This window comes from Zootoca vivipara, chromosome 5 (genome assembly GCF_963506605.1).
Source record: "Zootoca vivipara chromosome 5, rZooViv1.1, whole genome shotgun sequence".
Taxonomy (NCBI): Eukaryota; Metazoa; Chordata; class Lepidosauria; order Squamata; family Lacertidae; genus Zootoca; species Zootoca vivipara.
The window spans coordinates 16504086-16528713 of record NC_083280.1 but is presented as its reverse complement, the minus strand read 5'-3'; the positions used below and the strand labels follow the sequence as shown (position 1 = coordinate 16528713).

General features: G+C 43.7%; 1 protein-coding gene across 1 annotated transcript in view; it reads left to right on the top strand.

Moving 5' to 3' along the window:
- The window catches only part of LOC118093937 (multiple epidermal growth factor-like domains protein 6), a 198179-nt gene extending 175048 nt beyond the window's left edge, over window positions 1-23131 (top strand). The window contains exons 26-36 of the mRNA XM_060274215.1: window positions 554-682; window positions 1508-1636; window positions 4588-4719; window positions 13022-13150; window positions 13665-13790; window positions 14696-14824; window positions 15290-15418; window positions 17308-17436; window positions 17676-17804; window positions 21830-21958; window positions 22884-23131. Coding sequence (XP_060130198.1) covers window positions 554-682; window positions 1508-1636; window positions 4588-4719; window positions 13022-13150; window positions 13665-13790; window positions 14696-14824; window positions 15290-15418; window positions 17308-17436; window positions 17676-17804; window positions 21830-21958; window positions 22884-22975 — 1382 coding nt within the window. The 3' untranslated portion in view covers window positions 22976-23131. The remainder of the gene's footprint in view (window positions 1-553; window positions 683-1507; window positions 1637-4587; window positions 4720-13021; window positions 13151-13664; window positions 13791-14695; window positions 14825-15289; window positions 15419-17307; window positions 17437-17675; window positions 17805-21829; window positions 21959-22883) is intronic.
- The last annotated feature ends 1497 nt before the right edge of the window (window positions 23132-24628 follow it).

Sequence of the window (24628 nt, the reverse complement as noted above, 5' to 3'; positions counted from 1 at the left end):
CTGAGGGACGGTGGACTGGCCCCCTGCTGAAAAGGTTTGCTGACCCCTGCTATACAGTAAAGTATTAGCAAACTGATGTGTCTACATTCATAGGGTTGTATCTCATGTTAGTCCTACTCAGAGTAGACCCTTTGAAATTAAGCCAGGTCCATTAATTTCAGGGGGATCTACTCTGAATAGGACTCACATGGGACACAACCCATACATACTTAAGTGTACATTGACAATCCATGAGAAACTTTCGAGACTCTTGAGTTATGAAAAATACCTGGAGAGGATGTGCAGCATGTGTAGGCCTCAACTGTGTGTGGTTGGGACGCTCGTAATATAGACAAACCGTTCTGGAATTTTGCTTTTCAAAGTTTAACTCTATGACACTCCTTTCAGATTACCAATCTTGACCTTCAGCGTGGCACTCATAATTTCGAGGTGTCCCTGTTGATAAATATTGACTATTTCCTTAGGTGGTGGTGGTTGCGCTCAAATTATTCAACCCCCTGCCCTCTGGGAGAGAACGTATTCATTTTGCTTGTGTTTCACAATTTATCCACAGCTTGTCCAAATGGTTCCTTTGGGGAGAGGTGTGAAGGGCTGTGTGACTGTGAGCACAGCTCCTCCTGCAACCCGCAGACTGGAATGTGTCACTGTGAAAAAGGCTGGAGAGGAGAACAGTGTGACAAGCGTAAGTTCCCATTAAGCCCTCTTTTGCTCTGTGACATCTCAAATCCCACTGACCTGAAGTTGTCCATAGTTTTCCAATAAATGAAGGCTGGGGAGCCTAGTCAAACCATGCTCATTTGGGCTATTGTTTCTCTCTCTCTCTCTCTCTCTCTCTCTCTCTCTCTCTCTCTCTCTCTCTCTCTCTCTCTCTCTCCCTCTCCCTCTCCCTCTCCCTCTCCCTCTCCCTCTCCCTCTCCCTCTCCCTCTCCCTCTCCCCCATACACACACACAGAAAGAGAGAGAGATTTCCAGTGTGGTGTAGTGGTTAAGAGCACTGGACTCGTAATCTTGGGAACCAGGTTCATGTCTCCACTCCTCCACATGCAGCTGCTGGGTAACCTTGGGCTAGTCACACTTCTCTGAAGTCTCTCAGCCCCACTCACCTCACAGAGTGTTTGTTGTGGGGGAGGAAGGGAAAGGAGAATGTTGGCAGCTTTGAGACTCCTTCGGGTAGTGATAAAGCGGGATATCAAATTCAAACTACTTCTTCTTCTTCTTCTTCCTCTTCTTCTTCTTCTTCTTCTTCTTCTTCTTCTTCTTCTTCTTCTTCTTCTTCTTCTTCTTCTTCTTCCTGGTTTGTGCATGGGTCACTCAACTTGTTTATCCTGAGCAGAAGCTGCTGGAAAACACTGCAGACAACAATAGGGGTTGAACAATGGCATGTGGAGGGGAGAATTCTAGGGAACAGCAAGAGGGCCATTTGGAGCCATAGGGAGAGGATGGGTCACAGTACTTAGAAGTATATTCAGACTTCTAACAGAGATGACTTTGCTTTTATTTTCTCCAGGTTGCCTGCCTGGCTACTATGGCAGCAATTGTTCTGAGCACTGCAAATGCCCTCCAGGTGTCCCTTGCAACCACGTGAGCGGGGAGTGTGGCTGCCCTCCAGGTTTTGTGGGCAGTGGCTGCGAAAGAAGTAAGTCCCCTAATGTGTGTGTGTGTGTGTGTGTGTGTGTGTGTTGTCATGAAGGAATAAGGTTATTCATTTGTTCATCCATTCGTTTGTTCATCACCAGAATCTGTATACCGCTTAATCCTATAAAGCTCTCTAGGTGGTTAACATAAAATATGGTCTGAAGCTCAACATCAAAAAAACCAAGATCATGGCCACTGGTCCCATCACCTCCTGGCAAATAGAAGGGGAAGAAATGGAGGCAGTGAGAGATTTTACTTTCTTGGGCTCCTTGATCACTGCAGATGGTGACAGCAGTCACGAAATTAAAAGACGCCTGCTTCTTGGGAGAAAAGCAATGACAAACCTAGACAGCATCTTAAAAAGCAGAGACATCACCTTGCCTACAAAGGTCCGTATAGTTAAAGCTATGGTTTTCCCAGTAGTGATGTATGGAAGTGAGAGCTGGACCATAAAGAAGGCTGATCGCCGAAGAATTGATGCTTTTGAATTATGGTGCTGGAGGAGACTTGAGAGTCCCATGGACTGCAAGACGATCAAACCTATCCATTCTTAAGGAAATCAGCCCTGAGTGCTCACTGGAAGGACAGATTGTGAAGCTGAGGCTCCAATACTTTGGCCACCTCATGAGAAGAGAAGAATCCTTGGAAAAGACCCTGATGTTGGGAAAGATTGAGGGCACTAGGAGAAGGGGAAGACAGAGGACGAGATGGTTGGACAGTGTTCTCGAAGCTACGAACATGAGTTTGACCAAACTGCGGGAGGCAGTGCAAGACAGGAGTGCCTGGCGTGCTATGGTCCATGGGGTCACGAAGAGTCGGACACGACTAAACGACTAAACAACAACAACAAAAACTTACATTAAAACTCTGGAGAGAAGTCAGCGTTAAAAACAAGCTGACATGAGAAGATGTTATAAATATGCATCAAGAAAGTGAAATGTTAAAAAGACATATCAGTTTTACGTATCTGGGTAGGCTTGCCCTAGTCAAACAAGCTTTTCACTGGAAGGAAGCTTTTAGCAGGCACTGAAAACAATACAGTAAAGGCACCTGCCTCAAGTCAATGGGCAGGGAGTTCCACAGTGAAAGAAGTGAAGAATTAACAGTGTGCGGAGCAAGGTGGTTCATTTAATTTATTTTAAAATCTATACCTCAAATGCATACCTTATTTATAAATTTTGAGAAACTTCTGGCATAAAGCAGCTTACAATAAAAACCAACCCAACCTGACAATAAGATATGCAAATACAAAATGCAGCATAAGAAAACAATAAACCGGCATGGAAAGTGGAGCACAGAAATAGAGTATCCTATATAATAAACTCCAAGTGTCTCTGCGTCCAGTCCCTGTGTCCGTGGAATTGCGCTACTGCGCATGTGCCCCACGGACAGCCGTTGGGACTTGGAACGCAGAGATGGAGCGCGTTGGCCGGCACCTAAGGGAGCTCAGTCTCTCGGGGTTCAGAGCAGCTCTCACTCTGTCCGCGCCACCACCACCCCAGGCTGCCCACTCAGGAACTTCTGTTGGCAAGGGAGCCCAGAAGGCAGCAGCTCTCCGGGGATGAGAGAGACAGGTACCCAAGGTTGCTAGAGCAACAGGTCTGCTCTAGCACCCGTTATTTTAACAGGCTTCAAGATACTAGTCTAGCATAATGATATAACTGTAGAGTTGGAAGGGACCACAATAATCTTTTGCCCAATGTGGGGTTCGAACCCACAACCCTGAGATGAAGAGTCTCGTGTTACACCAAGTGAGTTATTACGACACATAAAACAGTAGGAAAGCACACCAACAAGAATTTCAGAGTGGCTAATTTGAAAAGGCTTGGGAGAAAGCTGCAAAGGAGAAAGAGGGGTAGGCCCATAAACCCAGGACATAGAGCAGGAAACTATGGATTCCCATTATGGTCAAACTGGACCTTACTGAGGTTTTGACTCATTGAACCCAAAGGGTGCTTCACATGTGCAGTTCTTGCTTTGAAGGTCTATAGTGTTTGGTACACATGATTTCCTCCAATGCCCTAGCAGGTGCAGAAATGAAGCATTTATTTCTCCCACCACACTTGAGGCCGGTTCATACATGCCCATTCATCACTTGCCAACTGATCCAAGAAGTGATGACTCTCATGTGTGAATGGGCCATCATAGATAGCACTTTCACATCACTTCAAAAATGCTATGCAATTAATTTCAATGTTAACTTTAACCAATTCATGTTAATCAATTGGTTTAACCGCCTGGAATAACTCAGCTGGTAGAACATGAGTCTCTTCATCTCAGGGTTGCGGGTTCAAGCCCCACATTGGGCAAAAAGATTCCTGTATTGCAGGGGTTGGACTAGATGACCCTTCCAACTCTACAATTCTATCATTCTATGTGAGTTGTCATGTGATATGATCAAGTGTCCTTGCATGTGTGAACCAGCCCCTAAGTAACTTGGATGCTTTCCCATGACATGTCACTGGAAACACACCATTTAAACATACACTTGTATTTGTGGTGGAGAATAGCTCACATAGCATAAACCGCAGACTTTTAGCATGAGCTCCCCGCCTCGGCAGAGAGAGAGAATCAAGAAAGAAACAGCAAAAGCATTTGAAGCTGACTTGAAGCTTTAAGGCATCTGTGGGCGAGAGAGTCACCACGCATATTTGGGAGACTCTCCTGAGTTTTATTATTTTAGTCGATTTTCCTTGACATCAACCTATGACTTTCTCTAAGTGACAAGAAAATTGCAACTGGCCCATGACAGTTGGGCACAAATTGACTGAGCAAAACAAAATCAAACCACAAAGTAATCCCCAAGCAAACGTAATAAACCCAAAGTCCCAGAGGGCAGCATTCTTCTGCAGGCAGCGGTCTTATTGAATAAATTCTACCCGGCTCTTTGTTTGAGCACTGTGTTTACCAAGACAAATGTAATTCATCGGTTTACATTTCCTCTTCCCTCAGCTTGTCTGCCAGGCACATATGGGGAGAACTGTAACCAAGTATGTCAGTGCTCTGGAAAGAATGAAGAGTGCCATCATGTCACCGGCAAGTGTGGCTGCCTGCCAGGGTACTACGGAATCCGCTGTGACCTTCGTAAGTGTCACTCTAGCTTTATCAGCATTCGCCTTTGCTTGATTGTTAGGATCAGATTTTAAGAGGGACTTGGCCCTTTGTTTTCTTAACAATGGTGGGGCTCTTCCTAGGGAATGCAGAGCAATGTTATATACTTATATTCACATGATTATATTTTAAAATATCTGTTCTAGTAGTGTTTCTGGCACGCAAGTAGGTGATGTGTTGGAAGTTAAACACCATTTCGAACCATCTGGGCCTTTGTATTTGCAACCTCAAGCCAGCATAAGCCAGTGGGGTTGTTGTTTTTATTTTGAATATATATTTTGTGGTTTTATATTCTGATTTTGTTCTATGAACCGCCCTGGGTGGTATATCAATTCAATAGATAATAATAATAAATAATAATAAGGTGAAGGCTGGACTTGGAACTCGGAGTGTTGGGTACTAATCGTTGGTCAGTCATGAACTCACACGGCCCATGTTGGCCAGACTCAATTCTTCATCTGTAAAATGGGAATTACCAGGCCCAAATCTCACGCTCATTTTGATGTGGCACAGCCATCGCAAAATGATTTCACTTAATTTCATGCAGTGAATGGTTCTTGTTTGTGCATGTGGGTGTACTCCTCTCTATGTTGACAGCTGATATTAAAAAACTCAGATAGTTTGTTCCAAAGGGTGCATTTCCAGGCGCAGTGCAGAAGGAAATTTGTATCCACAACCACTGTCTTGGTCTACATGTGTGGTGTCATGCATAACTGTATTTTGTACTTTGCTTTAAAACGGCTGTGGAAATGCTTTTTTAAAAATCTGTGCAACCAGGGTTGATAATTGGTACTGCGCCTAAATTTACACCTGGCAAACCCAGGTTCAGTATATATTTATGTGCATATTTATACTCCATCTGTCGTTTTTCACTTTAAAATGTTCTAAACCACATTAAGCCTATGGGACAGGGTGGGATATAAATTTAAATAAAAGGACTGATTTATAGGTGGGAGGAATTTATTGCAAAGCACATTCTGCTGGGTAAAGGACTCTTTCCCAATTATCCATTAACAATTTTATTAGTGCTAAAAGCATTAATTGGTGGATTGGTATGATGAATCAATCAGCATATTTATCACAGTCTTTAAATGGTTGTAATTGATTATCTCTCCTGTAAAAGGGTGTTCAGTACAGTTGGCAGTGTGGAAAACAAGCTGGGTGCATCTTCTTGATTTAGGAAATATGTTTGGCTTATCAGGTGACATTGATATTAATTGATATTTATTTCTGTTAGTGAATATGAGAGTTGCTACACTTCAGAGATGATGTCCCTGGGAATTTTGAGGGAAGTCAAAATATTTTTGGTAAAATTAAAAGTTTGTAGGGAGAAGTATTTCACACATCTCTAAAAGCTGTTTCACATATCTCCCATTGCCTCTGACTCGCACACACTACCCCCCCAAAAGCTTCCCAAAAGCTCAAAGCATTCAACTGAGTGTGGATGGTGGTTATAAAAAAGACATGCTGCATGCAAGTAAAAATAAATCAAAAGCAATCTGTTAAAGTCAGCCTTTACACTGCACAACCTTCATAGGAACAATCAAATTAGGACAAATTGCTCTTCTGAGTCAAGGAATGCAGAGTAACCTGAAGGACATACCACCAGTTGGCCAAGACTTTCTTCATAATAACTTTTTTAAAAACCAGCAGAGCCATGTGTCTTAAGAGTGACTTCAGTAAAATGAAAAAAAATTCCTTCAGTAGCACCTTAAAGACCAACTAAGTTTTTATTTTGGTATGAGCTTTCGTGTGCATGCACACTTCTTCAGATTCAGTAAAATGATTTGTGGAATGGAACAAAGATGATGAATGATAAGAAACACTGGCTAAAAAGGAGGGTTGTAATTCATTATCTTTTTATTTGCAGCTTCAAATTAGCATTTTCTTCTTGCTATTCGCATCCTCTTCTAAGAATAAAACACCTTCCCTTTAGTTCATAGACGGGATTTTTGGGGGGGCAGGCTGTGTCTGATGCACATAAGTTAGGAGTTATTCTGGTGTGCCCCATTCTTTCTGCACTGATATTACAGGAAGACAGGGCATTTTAGCCCAGGGCTAAAGACATTAGGTGAGTTCACACATGCATGCACATTGTTTGCTTTGTGTCTTTGCAGCTACTGAATGTGTGAACAGAACAACCACCAGTGTAAAGCAGTGATCTGATATGGGATGATCTGACCATTCTCATTGTGGTGTTTGAGCTGCCATTCACACATGCAAGTCAACCCTTGATGCCCCACTCAGCTGTTGATGGGCATGCAACTGTGAACTGGCTGAGCATACATCCAGGGCTGCCTCTGTTTTCCTACGGTAGACAGAAATTTGACTTTTTTTTTTTTTACAAAAGGGTGGAAGGCTTACCTGCACCCATTTGCAGCAAACATAGGAAACCACGGCTGGAGGAGTAGTGGTAAATGTGTCCTCCCTCACACTACTGCTACAGCAAGGATTGTTGGACTCCAACTCCCATAAGTCCTAGCAATGTGGCCAGTGGTCCTGGATTATATAAGTTTAGTCCAGCAATATCTGGAGGGCAACTGGTTCCCTACTCCTGCCCTACAAGATGCCACTGTGAAGTGGCAAAGATATTTCCGGATCAAGTCCTGTGGGCACAATCAGACAAAGATTGCTCCTGTGAAGCTTTTAGTACAATAAAAGGGCATACAATGTGAAATACATCGTATAGTAATTGCAGACGGATTGCGTCTTGCAGTCCAGCACAGCATTACAAGTATTTGCATTCTGTTTTATTTCAATGGTGCTTAACATTTGTCTTTGTCAGTTGTTCATGTTTACAAGAGCAAAAACTAATTTAATGATTTACTAAAGGTAAAGGTAAAGGGACCCCTGACCATTAGGTCCAGTCGTGACCGACTCTGGGATTGCGCGCTCATCTCGCATTATTGGCCGAGGGAGCCGGCGTATAGCTTCCAGGTCATGTGGCCAGCATGACAAAGCCGCTTCTGGCAAACCAGAGCAGCACATGGAAATGCCGTTTACCTTCCCACTGTAGCGGTTCCTATTTATCTACTTGCATTTTGACGTGCTTTCGAACTGCTAGGTTGGCAGGAGCTGGGACCAAGCAACGGAAGCTCGCCCCGTCACAGGGATTCGAACCGCCGACCTTCTGATCAGCAAGCCCTAGGCTCAGTGGTTTAACCACAGCGCCACCTGGGTCCCATAATGATTTACTACTTTCCAGTAAATAAGAATAATAACTGTTGGAAGATGCTTTGTTCAGCCCTGGCTAGCTTTATTACAAAGCCTTACTGCTCATGAAAAGGATATTTGCACTGTTCTTGGACACCATCTGTTTATTTTACTGATACAGTACACTTGTGGAAGGCTCACACCATTGGAATGATGGTTTCACAGCAAGAGCAGCTTGGCGAATGGTGACGAGAGGAGATAAGACATCTGCAAGGAAGCATAACTGGAAGATCCTATGAGAACATGGTAGCCCCAGTACCCCCACACTGACATCTGTACCAAACACAGCCAAACTTGCTCCTTCCTACGGATGACTCAGTGCATTGGGCTAGCTAAATGAGAATGAAGGAAATGAGAGAAAGAAGTAGAATTCTCCACTCCCAAATCATATATCTTTGCTCTGCATGAGCATACCTGAACCTGTGTATCTATGGACTGAAAACATATCTCAGTAGCAGAATACATGGTTTTCATCTTTACTCTTGGATAGCAGGTCTAGGAAACGCTCATGCCTGAGATCATGAAGAACAAACTACTAGACAGGACCAAGCTAGATGTCTCTCAACAATGGGCAGTTCCAAACAGTCTATTTACTGAGCATTCATCTTTTTTTTGCAGTAAGGTTTTTGATGGCATTAGCTATTTAACAAGCATTCATTCTGATTTGTCTATGTGGAGGTTAGATGATGTTATCAAATCAACTGTTATCCCATGTTTTCCAGTCACTTATCACAAAAAGCTAGAACTTTGAGGGAAGTGGGTTTGTTGCAGGAGACCTCCCAGTTAACTACAACTGCACAACCTGAATTTGCTGGCATGTCATCGAACCTTACCTGACAAGAGCAACTATCTGTTCACATGCTTCTTTGTATAATATTTAGGTTGGCCTTCAGAGCTGAGGATATTAGGGTAGGTCAGAGATAGCCAAGGTGGTACCCTTTAGAAGTTGTTGAGATGCGTTTCCCACATCCCTGACCATCGGCCATGCTGGCAGGTACGGATGACAAGTGTGGTCCAAAAACATCTGGGGGGGGGCTTGTGTTGGCTGCCCCTGGGTTAGATGTACCAACAGTCTGTTTTAGTGTAAGGCGGCTTCATGCATCACTGGTGCTTGGTTGAAGATTAATGCTGAAAAGGGGACCCTTGTGGTCTAACCATCAGCCTGGTTTGGCCAAGGTTGAAGGTTCAATCCCCTGCATATTCCTGCATTGCAGGGGGTTGAACTAGATGGTCCTTGGGGTCTCTTCCAGTTCTATGATTCTACTATCTCCAGAGCAGGAACATTTAGTATGCTTTTTTTTTAAAAAAAATTAAGTTTGGGAGTGTACAAAGCCTCTCCCAAAGAACTTGAGCTGGATTGAGTCCAACCAGCATGTGGTTGGATATAGCTGGAAACCTTTCCTGGCAACAATTGCTATACTTATAGTACTATGAGAGGGAGAGAGAAAAAGCAGCACAAGAAATTATCCATAAAAGGTGTAGCTGGCTGGTAAGCAGAGGCTTTTAGCCGCCAAGAGCAACTGGGCTTTCATGTTCACGAATTTTGGAGTGAAGAATTGAAATAGTGTCTTGGCAGGGACCAAAGGAAGCAGATAGCCTAGCAATAAGAATCGTTTTATTCACCCATAAATCAGTGCAAGGGCATATATGTCTGATGCACGATAGCAACACACCCCAACATCTAAATTTGCTCTAGTGAATCGTAAATGTCATGGCATCACTCAGCTGTATCCAGATGAAAGGCACACCAAAACAAGGTGTTTGAATGGCAACAAGCAATGGTTAAGGGTGGAGCTACACATTAAAGAGACCAGGAACGGCTGCTGAAAAGCCAGACTCTTGTTCCCCCACCCCCAGTGATGCCAGGACCTGGTTGGAAAAGGAGGCACCATAATGATACCGGGACAGTGATCAGTTGAACAAGGTGTTAGGATGGGGGGGGGGGTAACTTGGCTGATTTCAGTGGCAGCTCTGTGATCATCTTCATTCCTTCCTAAGAGGAATTAATGTCTAAAGAGCTGTCACAAGGAAGATGGAGCAAGCTTGTTTTCTCCCACTCTGTAGGCTAGGACCCAAACCAATGGATTCAAGTTACAAGAAAGGAGATTCTGACTAAACATCAGGAAGAACTTTCTGACAGTAAGAGCTGTGGAGGGAACTCCCACAACAGGTGGTGGACTCTCCTTCCTAGGTAGTTTTTGAGCAGAGATTGGTGGCCATGGGTCCATCTCTCTCCCCCCCCCCCCCCCGTGGACACATTGGGCAGGGTGCTAGGAGGGCCACAAAAAAACTGATACTCAGATGCTGCTTTTATACCTCTATCACACCTAGTTTGACAGGCCACTCCCAGAGGGTTGACCATGGGTGAGCGTGGCAATCAACCATTTCTGCTTCAGATGCACCAATGTGATTTTCCCTTAAAGCAAATAGTAATTTGAGATTCACCTTAGGACCACAGCAGAGGAGAAAATGGTTAAATTGCCTATCAGTTCCATGAATAATCAGCTTCCTCAGCTGATGCTGTTTGCTTATTATTATTATTATTACTCCAAGCATGTTGCAGATATGCATTTGCTAGTTTGTGCTAGCATGTGCTAGTTTGGCCCACCAGTTTCTCAGGTAATCTTTCAGTAGATCTCAGGTGATCTTTCAGTTTTGACAGCCGAACTGCACTATGGGTCTTCAGAACATCTGGGTTCCAGAAGGAAGCTGTTACTGGGAACATCAAACAGTGTGTGGAGGGTGGTGGGAGAAAAAGAGAGAATTGGGAGCATGCTCCTCCATGGAGGGGGGCAAGAGGGCACCACCACCCCAGATGAACAAAAAAAACCCCAATTTCCAGGTTTAACTTTTCAAAAACATTAGGTCTCTAACATCTATCTAACCTGCGCAAAACCTGAAGCAGGCAATACTTATGTCCTATCCTTCACTGCCTCTGTGCCTTAGTTATAGGCAATGGTGGTGTTTGAAATTTGTGTGTTTTGTGGGGGGGTTGGTTGGTTTTGGTTTTGTTCTTGCAGATTTTTTAAAATAAAAATAATAAGGTTGGGTAAAGAAAGCTACTTGCTACTGCTGTGAAAGGATTTAAGAACTGATGGTCATGGCAGGACTAATCCAGGCCAGAAGGAAGAAATCAGGAAATGACTTAGAGGGCTGGCTGCCATTCCTGCAGTTCCCAGAAGAAAAAAACCATAACACAGATACACAGGAAACTGTTAAATTAGAAAATGTCTTTATTAGATAACTGGCAGTTGGAAGCTGAAACCGTCTTTTTATGGGTGCTTAGCATACGAAAACGGCAGGGCTGTGTGTTAACTGGCCACACTGTCTTCAGACAGCCCATTTTGGGAAAGTGGGAACAGACAAGGGCGCTGTATTAAATGATAATTGAGTTAAATGTTGGCCACAGACGTGTGTGATCCATTGCTTGCAGTTGAACTGAAATAAATAGCAAGTTAGGAGGGTAAGTTTACTGGTAAGAGGAAGGATTATATGAATTGCCCTAACCATTTCCAGTCATGGAACAAAACGGTGTCAGTGTGAACTGGAAAACAATTCCATGAGCTTTGCCAAGTAAGAGTTGTGGGGACAAAAGAGGGGGGGGAGAGAGAGATTCAGATTCAGGTGTCTGATGCAGAGTAAATAGCAAACTATTTAAACAAAAGCCAACTAGTGACCATAAGGGAAGTGTGGTGGGCGAAAGAGACATTCATTGCAAGACAAGCCAAATGAGGTCATTCTATGGAGGGTGTGTTCTATCCGCTTGGTAGATATTAAAAAAGGATGCTGGAGTGATTCAGTTTTCTCTGCCAGGAACCGAGATTTCAAATATAGACACCAAAAGCAGCAGAATTTGAGTCTCTCTCTCTCTCTCTCTCTCTCTCTCTCTCTCTCTCTCTCTCTCTCTCTCTCTCTCTCTCTCTCTGTGTGTGTGTGTGTGTGTGTGTGTGTTTAACTTGCCTAAAGAGAGGGGGAAACTGATCTACTCAGATAGTTCGATTTGGTGTTGACTGTATATTTGCAGCAAAAGAGATTTCTTAGGTATTGCAGTAGCTCAAGGTTACCGGTACTTTTTGAATTCACGTCGCCTTGTCTCCAACCAACTGGGCATCTAAACTTGTTGGGGGGGGGGAGATAGACTTTTCCAAGCATTCGAAAGGGAGAAAGCATCCTAATAAACATCCCTGCTTAAACAATGACACATTCAGGATATAGGTGGTACCTATTGAAGGATACGAGAGTAGCTATGCAGTGGTCCTTTCAGAATGGTGAGCCAGGTAGGTTCAACATTGCCTGCTCCAATGATGATACGGATACAGCCCGTATCATTTTAAGCATCTCTCTCCACCCCCCCAAATCCCGGAAACTGTAGTTTGCCTCTCAAAGAGCTATAAATACCTGCACCCTCAACAAACCAGTTTCCAGGATTCTTTACGGGAAAATGTGTGCTTTAGATGTGAGGTGTGGATTTGACCAGTGATGGAGGCTGCATGGCCCTGTTGGGCTAAAAAGCTGGTACTGGTCTTTTAGGTAGGAGTGTCACCTTGGTTCTTGTGGTTGACTCAATGTTGGGGTTCTCGTGGCTCAGAAGCCAAGAGGCTGGTGGCATAAAAATCCCATAAGAAGTTATGGAGGGAAACCATTTGGTCTGAACTTGGATGTTCCCCAGCTCTCACTGCAGTCTCTTCCCCTCAGCTGAAGCCTAGAAGTGAGCTTAGTTGAGGGGAAAGTATTGGGTGAGTGGAGGAATTGCAGGAAGATAACATGAGGAAAAGTCATCTACTGTCATCCATTTGGCCCCTTTGTTCTAAAATCAGGACCCACCCAGTTTTTTTATGTGATTGGAGTAAACCAGGGCTGCCAAGATCACACCAAAGGGTGCATGTACTGCATACATTTAAAGCACATGACTTCCCCCAAAGAATCCTGGGAACTGTAGCTTCTGCAGTTCCCAGAATTCTTGGGAGGAGAGGCCACTTGCTTGAAATGCATTGTGTCTACACAACCCAGGTTTGTGCACTGAATGGCTTTTCTCAGAGATGCTTTCCCCTGACTTCAACAGGATGCCCCAAAGGAACATACGGCCCGCATTGCAGGAAAGCATGTCGGTGTCTGAATGGAGGGCATTGTGACACTGTGACAGGAGCCTGTGACTGCCTGCCTGGTTTCATCGGAGCGGACTGTGGGAAAAGTAAGTGCCTCTCTAGGCCAGCGTCTTGCTTCCCACAGTAGCCAATCGAATGTTTGTGGGCAGCCCATGCACTGGACATGAGGAAGTGAGCTCCATACATCACAGTGATTACAAATGCTGGCACACATTTAAACATGGAGCAATCCCAGCCCCTGGTGAGGAAGCAGTGGGGCTTATTTAACACAAAATGTCTAACAAAGCTAAATATTTTCTAGCAAACAGGCTGTGTACATGCCATGCTATTAAAGCACATTAAAGGCACATTCTGCCCACCCAAAAGTATCCTTGGAACCGCAGCCTGCCCTCCCCAGAGCTACAATTCCCAGCACCCTTAGCAAACTGCAGTTTCCGGGAAATTGGGGGGGGGGTTAATTCTCTGAATGTGTTTTAAATCTGTATTGTGTACACAGCCTTAGTAGAGTAAAAAGAACAGCCTTCTCCTAAGAAAAAGAACTTGCAGATTTAACAATCTGCAATGAGCTGGCAAACCATGCTGCTTTTTTCTTCCTTTTAGCTTGTCCAGAGCATCACTATGGGAAGGACTGTGCCTTATTCTGCTCCTGTGGTAAAGGACGTTGTGACTCGGTGACGGGCAAGTGCTACTGTCCACCTGGCCGAATTGGACCCAACTGCCTTCAATGTATGAGATGATCAGCTTTTAGACAACCAGAACAAATCTTGGAGGCTAATGCATGCAAAAGTCTTAATACCACTGTCATGCTATTGCCTCCTACCCACTTCTTTCTCTCGTCTGTTGTCCCACCCATCCCCAGCTCTTGCTCAACGGTGTTTCCATAAAGAAATGGTTCTTTTAAAATGTATTCTGATCTATTTAATTTTTTTCGCAAAGTTCTTTCTCTGTCTTATAAAGATCATATGGAAAGGGCAAGGGTATACTTCGTAAAATCATCCCTGTGAGACGGAATGGGCTTTAAAAATCCTTTCATTCATTTCTGCCTCAACACTCAGTTTCCTTTGAGGAAAAATACAGCATTCATGGGGAAAGGCTGTAGCTCACTGCTTTGCATGCAGAAGGTCTCTGGTTCCATCCTTGACATCTCAAGGCTGCAAATGATTCCTGCCTGAAACCCCAGAGCACTACAGCTAATCAGTACAAATACTGACATAGCTAGATGGTCCATTACTCAGACTTTGTAAAAGACAGCTTCACATTTAGAGTGCACTGGGGGATCTGGCTATCACCCCATCAACAATCCATGGTTTCATCCTTTTCTTTATTTGTGTGTGCATGTTACAACCTGTTCTCCTGGCTTGAAGTACAGTATAGATTTGCTTGTCTTTTACAATTTCATTGTGTTTTGAGCAAAGTGGGGAATGGACTACAACCACAAGCATCCTTGATGGGGTTGATGGGAGTCGGGACTCCCAACGACACCTGAAAGACCAGAAGTCTCTTGCTTCTCCTGTATAGTGGGAAGCTGTCCAGGGAATGGGGATTGTCTCCCTTAGCTATGGCATTCATTTTTGTGTTGCACTAAATTATTGTTTCTTCTTAAAAAAAACCACTTTGTTAATTTACTATAGTGTGTCCCCAGGGAAGATATGGCCCCCACTGTCAGCTAAAATGTTTGTGTAAGAATGGTGGCATCTGTGATCCCGTGAATGGGACCTGCATTTGTGGACTTGGCTGGACGGGACGCTACTGTGAGAAAGGTAGTATTTCTATTCTCCTTCGTTACGTTGTTTACAGACGAGCATTTTCCCTACATATTTGCATGGGATTTATGGTGCAATTCTCCTCACCCAGACAACCCAATTATAAATGACCAAATTACGCTGTGCTGAGTTTATTGGTTCGTAGAGTAGTGGTCACTGGATATAACTCCTGAGAACATTTCATGGGAAGACACAAAACTACCCCAAAACCTCATGATAAAAGAGATGTGGTTTGTTACTAATGCTTTTGAAACTCTCCAGATAGTTGAAACAGTTTTACTTGCAATGTTCTCATCTATGTAAAATCATGTTTAATCTGGAAGAAGTAGCAGCAGGGTTTGAGTTTGCAATACGGTATTTCTCAGATCTTCCTGTTGTCTTGTGATTGTTTAGCAGGGGAGCATTGTTCAGTTTTTGGTTTAGATTAGTAAGATTTTCTGGACATTCCCCCTCCCCCTGCAGAATGTGCTGTTGGAAAATATGGCTCTGATTGTCAGCTAGATTGCGCTTGTCAGAATAACGGAACCTGCAACCGGTTTACTGGCTGCTGTCAGTGCACAGAAGGTTATTACGGACATTCCTGCAACTACAGTAAGTAATCGGCCAAGGAAGCAAAGCCAAGAGGCTAGCTTGGCAATAACAATGCATGCCTCTGCAAGAATAACCACAGACATAATTTTAATATCTTGTTGCATCTCCTTAAAACTAATTGTCAAAATGTTCTGCTGCTATGTGAAGAAAATATTGAGTGACTAGTATCTTGAAGCCCGTTAAAATAACGGGTGCTAGAGCAGACCTGTTGCTCTAGCAACCTCGGGGACATTCGTAGAGGCTTCTTTGGGGCCTGATCCAGAGGCTAGGGGTTTCCCCGCTGCCCCGATTCTGGTGCTAGAACATGCAATTCCCCCCGCCCATTCCTGCTCTCTCTCTCCCCCCCTCCCTTCTTTTCTCCACCCACACGCGCCCGGACTCTCCTGGGCTGCCACCGGCGCTGCTCCTCCGTCGCTGCTCCGCCTCCTCCTCCTCCACTGCCGCGGTCCATGCCTAGGCAGGGGAGGGGAGAAGGTAGGGGTGGCCAGGGCCCTCCTTCCTTCCTGCCTTCCCCCTGGGCTTGAGCCCCCTCCTTGTCTGCTGCTGCCGCCTGAGGACCAGGCCTCGGCCCTGCCGCTCCAGCAGCTGCTCCCACCGACGCTCTCCCTGTCATTTCCCCCCCCCCGGCGGCCGCCGCCGCAGCGCTATGTGGCCACCGCCGCAGCCAACCAAAGTCAGTCAGACACTCAGCCTCGCGATTGCACTGCGAGGGAAACGGTAGGCGGGGGGGAAAGAGTGTGTGTGTGTGTGTGTGTGTGCGACGCCCGCTTGCTGCTGGTCGCCGGGGGGGAGCGTAGGGGGGGAGGAAAAGAAAGCAGCCTCCTCCTCCTCGCGCTTTAGCGCAAGCGCAGTGAGGCGCTGTTTGGCCGGGAGCGGCGGTTGGCGGCCGCAGGGAAACGGGAGACAGAGGGGGGGAGCATGTGTGTGTGTGCATCCAGTCTCTGTGTCCAATCCCTGTGTCCGTGGGGCACATGCACAGTAGTGTAAACCCAGGGACACAGGGACTGGACGCAGAGACACTTGGACTTTATTATATAGGATGTGTGTAGGCATCTGTGAAGCAGTACATAGTTTAAATTATTGGAAGGGCCTTATCTCTGCTTTGCATGCAGAAGGTGCAAGGTTCCATCCCCACAATCTCCAAGTAGGGCTGCAAAGACACACACACCCATTTGAACCCTATGAAGCCACTGACAGTCAGTGTAGACAATACTGAGTTAGATGGACGAATGAGTTTGACTTGGTATAAGTCAGGTTCCTATGAAGGTCCACTTAGCTACCATACCAGCCTATCCTCTTACTGAAATGTTCAAATCTTCACACAGTGCATAATTAAACTATGGAACATGCTCCCACAGGGGGCAGTGATGGTTGGTTAGTTTTAAAAGAAGATTGGAGAAATTCGTGGATGATAAGGCCATCAATGGCTGCTAGTCATGATAGCTGTATTCTGTCTCCACAGTTGGGTGCACTAACTAATGCTTCTGAATACTACTGTATTTTTTGGAAACCACGGGGGGGGGGGGCTGTTGTGCTCAAATCCTGCTTGTAGGTTTACTACAGGCATGTGGTTCGCCACTGAGAGAACAGGATGCTGGACTATGTGGGCCACTGCCCTGATCTGGCAGGCTCTTCATATTTTGATGATGATTATTATAAATAGTATTTTATTATTTGTACCCTGCCCATCTGACTGGGTTGCCCCAGCCACTCTGGGTGGATTCCAAAAAAATATAAAAGCATAATAAAACATCAAACAATAAAAACGTCCCTATACAGGGCTGCCTTCAGATGTCTTCTTCCAGCATTCCAACATTGCAATTAGTGTGGGACAAAATCCTGTGAAAATGGTGCATCTTCTGAAATAACATTATCATTTCACTTCTCAGCCTGCCCATTTGGATTTTATGGTCTCAACTGCTGGTATCCATGCAACTGTAAAAATGGAGCCACATGTCTCCCAGCAAGTGGGTTGTGTGTGTGTGCCCCAGGTTTCCAAGGGGTACACTGTGAAAAAGGTAAATTTCCTATTTAAGTCAACCAAAGTGCTGGAGCATCTTGGGGCCTGTTTAGCTATGCTGAAGTTGCTTTAGATTCAAACACTGGCATGCCATGCAATTTCTGAACATGGGAAGCACTCCTACCAAGAGGTATTGATATTAAATGAAATGTTAAGGCAAATTATTCAGTTACGTTGCATTGTCTTTCTTACAATGGAAATATATATTGCATATATGCCAATGTTCTGCTTTTTCAGGTTGTCCAGCTGGAATGTTTGGAGACAAATGCAAACATCATTGTGAGTGTGCAGGATCAACTCGGTGTGACCCAGTTACTGGAAAGTGCTTTTGCCCACCAGGCACAACTGGGGACAGGTGTGATGTTGGTAAGATCCTGGAATAACGTGATAATCCTGAAGTGGTAGAATAGACTGTACCACCTAAGGCTGCAGATTGGAGGGGGCTGCCATTTTTTACTGCTCCACACATTTAAATAAACAAATAAGGAACCTGCTGCAATTAAATTATCTTACACAGCAGATACATGTAACAATGTCCTGACTGAATTGCCCTTTCCCCTTCCTGATGGGGAGGTACTGCTTAACCCTTTTCACGCTGGACTCTTTTTTTTTTACTCAAAATGGCACCCACAAGCTGCTTTTTGCAACCCTGTAACTTCACTTTTTTTCAGTGAGGGAACCAGCAGAAGGCCCTTGGAACTGGACAATAATAAGGGTGGTAGTAGGCCCAAACAGGACAGTGGGGGGTTATACTGTGAGAGGCTTTGGGTCTACCAGATGCATAGCCTTACTTCCCTAGCACCCTCTCAAAAAAGGGGTGTGTGTGCACTAGCCCTGAAACTGGTACAATTATTTTCCTTGCCACTGCAGTATATGTGAAAAGGATCTAAGGGTCTTGGTGGACCACAAGCTTAACATGAGTCAGCAGTGTGATGCAGCAGCAAAAAAAGGCTAATGCTATTCTAGGCTGCATCAACAGAAGTATAGTGTCCACATCAAGGGAAGTAATAGTATCACTCTACTCTGCCTTAGTCAGACCACACTTGGAATACTGTGTCCAATTCTGGGCATCACAATTTAAGAAGGATGTTGACAAGCTGGAACATGTGCAGAGGAGGGCAACCAAGATGATCAAGGGTCTGGGAACTAAGCCTTATGAGGAACGCTTGCAGGAGCTGGGTATGTTTAGCCTGAAAAAGAGGAGAATAGGAGGAGATATGATAGCCACCTTCAAATATCTTAAGGGCTGTCACATGGAGGAGGGAACATGCTTGTTTTCTCCTGCTCTGGAGGGTAGGACTTGAACCAAAAAAAACTTTCCGACAGTAAGAGCTGTTCAGCAGTGGAACAGACTCCCATGAGAGGTGCCGGACTCTCCTTTCTTGGAGGTTTTTAAACAGAGGTTGGATGGCCATCTCTCATGGATACTTTAGCTGAGATTCCTGCATTGCAGGGGGTTGGACTAGAGGACTCTTGGGGACCCTTCCAACTCTATGATTCTATGGAACCAACACACACTTCCCTGGCTTATGTGAGCCAAGCAGGTCTTTGGAAGACCTTTGCCACAGACACTTCCATCCACCCTCAACTCAAGCGGATTACTCTGATCTTGGCCTTTTGGATTAACCAGGGAGAATATCTGTGGACTTTGCAATCATGATTTATTCTCAAGCATTTATTTCTTTTCCTATAGCCAGGGGAAATCGCTAGGAAGCTGCAGAGGTCCCATCATTACAAGCCTTAAGGCTCATTTAATGTTTACACTGGGTCTAAACCCAGATGGTCTCCACTTGAAGCAAATGAACAAGCAACAATACACTGTTGAAATGTGGTCCCGACTATAAAGGGATGGAAAACAGCCTGTTGCTTACAACTTCAAGATCCACAACCCAGAAGGGAAATGGCATGGAATGCTTTCAAATACAGCCAGTGTGAATGAAGTGCCCCAGGATGTTGGAAACGCGGAATTTGCTCCAACCCAAGAGCCTAAAAGAAAGGAAATGACTCCTAGCTTGCCCCATTCCCTGCTCAAGATTCCAATCTTTCAGTTCTTGTGGTTTGAATAGGGACCACACAGTACAATGAGTAAGGCTACTTGAATGCAGAGAGCTTTTCCAGCTAGATAGTGTTTTTGTTTAGACAACTGGGGAACACAAGAGGGAAGCTCAGCACAAAAAATAAGAGTGAAGTTTTGTACTCCTTGGGGGGGAAAAACAGAAAAAAAGGAAAGAAAAGTAGGAGTCACTTTTATTTTCTTCGAAACAGTCTGTGCAACCCCCAAAGCTTAAAAAGCTGTTATGGGTTTGGTTTTATTTGCATTTTTATTTTCAATTAGGCCGAGTTCATCTGTGATATAACCATGAGCAGCTGTGACTCTGTGCAGCAGCTATAAAGATAAAAGGCCTGATTTTAATTTGAACTCTGGTAAAGCACCCATTAAACAACCATAATGTTAATTAAAAAAAAAAGCAAGAGAATATATAGGTTTTTTATTAGGTTGCTTTTTTCTGCTAAATTAACATTGCAGACTTTCAAACAGATGTCTTAAATACACATTGTTATGAACATGAAAATGTGGTTATTACTTAAATTAAAATCAGGCCCAGAGGTGTTTGCAAGAGCCTGTCTCACAACGTTCCCTTAATTGAAAGAACTGAAGTGTCTGAATAGGACTAAAGAATTCTCCCGCTGGGGGGAAGAGATCCTAACTGCCCAGCAAATTGCTTTTAGTTATGTAATAACTCAGATGGTGCAAAGAAAAGGTCTATTGTCTTTTATCACAGTCCAGGTGAGATAAAGTGTCTATGGGAAAATGTAGTAGTAGAATTATGGAGGTTTTCATTAATGAGCACCCTGCAGCAGAAATGGTCAGTTCAGTCCATGTAAGTCCTCATAGGTTTATTCATAAGCTTGCTTTATCCCATTTCCATATCTGCAATGTTTTTTGTTTGAAAAAAATCACATGGAAATTAATATCTAAATATGCCTCAATATACATGTCTCAGTATGTTCATTGTTTAACCAATCTTATTACAGAATGCATATTTTAATACATCGTTTGGGTACATTTAGAGAGCTGAGGTCTGCAGAATTTGAAGAAGTACAACTACTAAAGGGTCGTTTCTGATCCGCACATCGGCCTGAGAGGTGCAGATAAATTCTGTTTGCATCAGAATTCACAGAAATTGAATTCCTCAGGCACCCACCCACCCTAAATTTAATCAGTAATGAGAATGACGGAGAACCAACTCTTTCACATAACCAAGCATGGAAGCCATTAAAAAAGCAGCACCAACCCATTCACCTGCCCTTCATGTTCTCAGACCTTTTTAAATGCCACCAGATTGCTATTAGTCTTCTGCATTAATCCTTTTATATATTTTTGCTTCTGCCACTGTTTAGTGTGATTTTTTTAAAAAAAATGTTTTGTTGTTTTAAGCGGTTTAGGGTTGTTGGTGTTTTTTTTTGGGGGGGGGGGTGTCCTTTATTCTTTTACTTCCTTTCCCTATTCTGAGAGCAATATTGACAAAAGGGAGGACACACTTGTTTAACTAAATAAATGTTACAGGTAAGTAGCCGTGTTGGTCTGATGTAGTTGAAACAAAAAATAAAAAAAAAATTCATTCCAGTAGCACCTTAGAGACCAACTAAGTTTGTCATAGGTATGAGCTTTCATGTGCATTTCGTGTGTATCTGAAGAAGTGTGCATGCACACAAAAGCTCATACCTATGACAAACTTAGTTGGTCTCTAAGGTGCTACTGGAAGGATTTTTTTTTAATTTTAAATAAATGTTGCTTGTGATAATGTGCTCCAATCCAGTGAAGGCTCTCATTAGCAGAGGGTGGAGGGGAGAAAGTGATTTTTGACAATTCCCCCTTCCCCCAATGCTCCATTCCTCCTGAAAGTTCAACTCTCTGGAACAGTTTAGGCATGGGATACTGCCAAGCAAAAGAGGAATAAGTGAGAATTGCCTCTCTCCTTTCCGCTAGTGACATCCTCCACTGGATTGGAGTCATTGCCATCTTTTTAAAAAAATAAAAAATGAAAGAGTAAATTACTTCATATTTATGAATAAAATATCTTCTCCCCTAAGAATCCTCTCACCTTCACTGAAGCATTGCAAAGTAGGATTATTTTTAGATTAAATCAACTGATTGGCTACAAACCATTCATATTACAGATTAAATGCTAATAAATTGTTGATTAAGAGTACCGTAAGAGAAGAATCTGATGTTTCCTTATTTCCTAGCATGCCTTCTTTATTTTCTTGTTCTCTCCCGCTCTGTTTTAAAGCATTTCTGGTGGGGTGAGTGGCAGTGGTGATGGAGAGGGGATAGTAAAAACTAAAAATTAAAACTCTGTGACATAAACATTTGCTATCTCTTGCAGAATGTGGGCCAGGCAAATATGGCCCCAACTGCTCTCAGCAGTGCCAATGTGCCAATAAATCCCAATGCAATGTACGAAATGGCAAATGCACTTGTCTCTACAAATGGATGGGACCATCTTGCAAAGAAGGTAACTGTAGAGAGCCTGTAAGAAATAAGCTGGGCGGAGTAAGATACCACACACTGCAGTGTAATTGACTGATTGCAGGTTGGGGGCTATGCTCTGAGACCAACCAGTGGCAGCCATGCAGCCTTAGTCTACTGCTAATACTGCAGGTTAGAGGCTGAAGCTGGTTAAATAATGCCCCATAGTGCTCAGGTTGTAGCAATGGTCAATCTATTTGTAGATCCCCTCAATTCTTCTTTCAGGCCAAATCCAGTGCTCAACTGCAGGCATATGTTTTGTATATGAATTAGAATCCACACTGGATTCTTTGATTTGTCTTTGATGCTAGGGTTTTGTTTTTAGCTCCCTCAGTCAGAGGCTGAAATAACACTAATGATACCCTGCAACTTCCCCCCTCCCCCATCTCTACAAATATACATTGAGCATACAGAGTGTGCATTGTTGTACACCACCTTGATATTTTATGACAGTATAGAAATGCTGCTATAAATACATGTGCATATATATATATATATCTCCCCACTGCCATAAGATGTGGGTGATGACCACTGTAATGGAGGTTTAGAGAAGTTTTCCTTTTCCTTCTCTTAGATGGGCTACCTTCCCAGGTTGATGTGACCTGTCCGCCACTCACTTTCTTCTACAGAATGTGCAGAAACTCCCTTCTTGACTGTTGGGTCCACTATTGATCTTGTCCGCTCAATCTATTGGAGCCTATCTGGCATGCAGGGAAGTCCCTAACTCACCAAGGGTTTGGGACGCATCAGCTACCCTCACCTGCTGTAGCCGGCCAGTCCAAGCCTTCTCCTAATACTGCATACACCCCTTTATTTATTAGATTGTTAAGAGTATAAACTATAATCTGTGTTAAATCTCATCAAAGATGCCTTATGCAACCTTCTAAGTGTGTTTATCTGTAATTCTCTAGGTGGTCCTCCAAAACTTCTGTCTTATGAAGAGCACACTCAAGAGAAAGGGAATACTTTTTCAAGACTGCCACAACAGGAACACTTGGACTAATGAATGAACTGTTTTATATGCACAGACGGTATTTAACTTTGGAAATGAGAGCTGCTATTCATTTCTGCTTGAACTGGACTGGAAAATTCACACTTCTTTGTGCAGGTCTACATTATCCATTAAGTAGCTGGGTCCCTCTTAAAACTTTTAAACTCTGTTCTGTTTATTTATTCTTGACCTCCTCCTGCTTCCTCCCGATTAATCCACTCTCGGTATCCTTTCCAAGTGTCAGTCCTGTGTTTTTATGCCCACAAAATGCAGAAATCTTCTCATCCCTGTCATCAATCAACTAAGATAAATCATTTCTTGAACAGAAATATTCCAAACCCTTGCTTATTAAAAAAATTCCACCAAGAGGAATCTTTATAGGCTTTTAATACTTTTTTTTTAAAAAAAAGAAATAATAATAATACTGTTACTCAGTTAGCTGCCTTTATCAAGCCTTATTATTCAAGCTGTGTTTAAGGAAGGAACATATTTTCAGAGCAAATAGTAGCCATTGTTTCAACGGCAGCAAATATTTGGCAGAAGAAAAGTATTTCCCCCCCAATCCAGCCAGGAAGATCTGCATGCAGGCTCAGGCACACACACACACACACACACACACCAATATGAATATGAGTGCCTATCCAGCTCATTAAACTTGGGAGGTGAAGCTTTTGATACAGATAAGCCTGCAAGGGAAGAGGCAGATCATGACCTTAGGAGTTATAAATGGGAACAAGTGCAAGGGATGAAACTTCTGATTTTTTTAAAGGACACATATACAAATTAGTCTGTGTTAAATGTTTGAATTGTGGCATTAATATGAAATGACAAACTTGTCGTAGTTGCTGAAGTAACTCCAAGGACCAGCATAGGGACCCATATACTGAGGCAGGCTATTGGTCCATCTAACTCAGTGTTATCTACACTGACTGGCAGCAACTCTCCAGCAATTTTCAGGCAGGGCCCATGCCCATCCTGACCTGGAGATGCCAGGGATTGAACCTGGCACTTTCTGCACGCAAGGCAGATGCTCCATCACTGAGCTATGGGCTCTTCTCCAGTTAAGAATAATAGTTTTATGGCTCAGCTTGAAAAAGCTGCTCAACACTAGTTAACATTGAATACCTAGTAATCTGGACTTCATCAATGATGTGCAAATTAACCACTCCTATTTGCTTGGTTATGCATTGGGGATACAGATGCTAGCGCTTTACATCAACAGAGATAAAGCTCTAGAGCAGAGATGGCGACCCTCCTAGTGTTGTGGGACTCCCTTCAGCCCCAGCCAGCCTGGCCAATGAATGATGGAAGTTGCAGTCTAGTAGCATCGGAAGGACCATGGGTTCCCCATCCCTGCTCTAGAGAGATTAGAGGTTTTTCCCCTGTTGCAAATTCTCTCACCATTCAGAAATTCCAGATAGAAACCATGCCCACAAAGTTCTTCTGAAACCACTGTGCCTTGCAGAACTAGAAAGAAAACAATAATGGTAGTAAATGTTGGCTTTTGATTTTATTTTCCATAACAGAATACAGTTTTTCTGGACCATCGTTTCACAAGGTAATTTGCAAAACAACAAAAATCTTAAAGGTGGTGGTGGTGGGAATCTGGACATGATGGAGAAGCCCCAAAGTCTGCCTTTTTTTACTAGCCAAAACAGAGTGCAG